A 248-nucleotide genomic window follows, 5' to 3' on the forward strand; every position below is an offset into this window, starting at 1 on the left:
GCGCTCTGAGCGCTGGGGCCGGGACGCTGCGGGCCTTGCTCTTCAGGGATGCAGGGTCCGTCCCTGGCAGCAGCGCAGGCTGTGCCCGCACACACCGTCGGCCTCTGACGCTGCCTGTGGCTGCAGGAGGCCCTGATGGAGGAGTAGCCTGTCCCACGAGGTAGGTGCCCGGCCTGGGGCCCCCGGTCTAGCACCGCTGTCCCCCTGGGTCTGCACCGCTGTCCCCCGCTCTGCACCGCTGTCCTTGT

At 71.4% G+C, this 248-nt stretch overlaps 1 protein-coding gene across 1 annotated transcript in view; it reads left to right on the forward strand.

Annotated features, from left to right (window-relative positions):
* Positions 1–147, forward strand: part of AMPD1 (adenosine monophosphate deaminase 1) — a 6,395-nt gene extending 6,248 nt beyond the window's left edge. Inside the window, exon 13 of the mRNA XM_010073994.1 lies at positions 127–147. Coding sequence (XP_010072296.1) covers positions 127–147 — 21 coding nt within the window. The remainder of the gene's footprint in view (positions 1–126) is intronic.
* The last annotated feature ends 101 nt before the right edge of the window (positions 148–248 follow it).

This window comes from Pterocles gutturalis, unplaced genomic scaffold (genome assembly GCF_000699245.1).
Source record: "Pterocles gutturalis isolate BGI_N339 unplaced genomic scaffold, ASM69924v1 scaffold2377, whole genome shotgun sequence".
In the NCBI taxonomy this organism is placed as follows: domain Eukaryota; kingdom Metazoa; phylum Chordata; class Aves; order Pterocliformes; family Pteroclidae; genus Pterocles; species Pterocles gutturalis.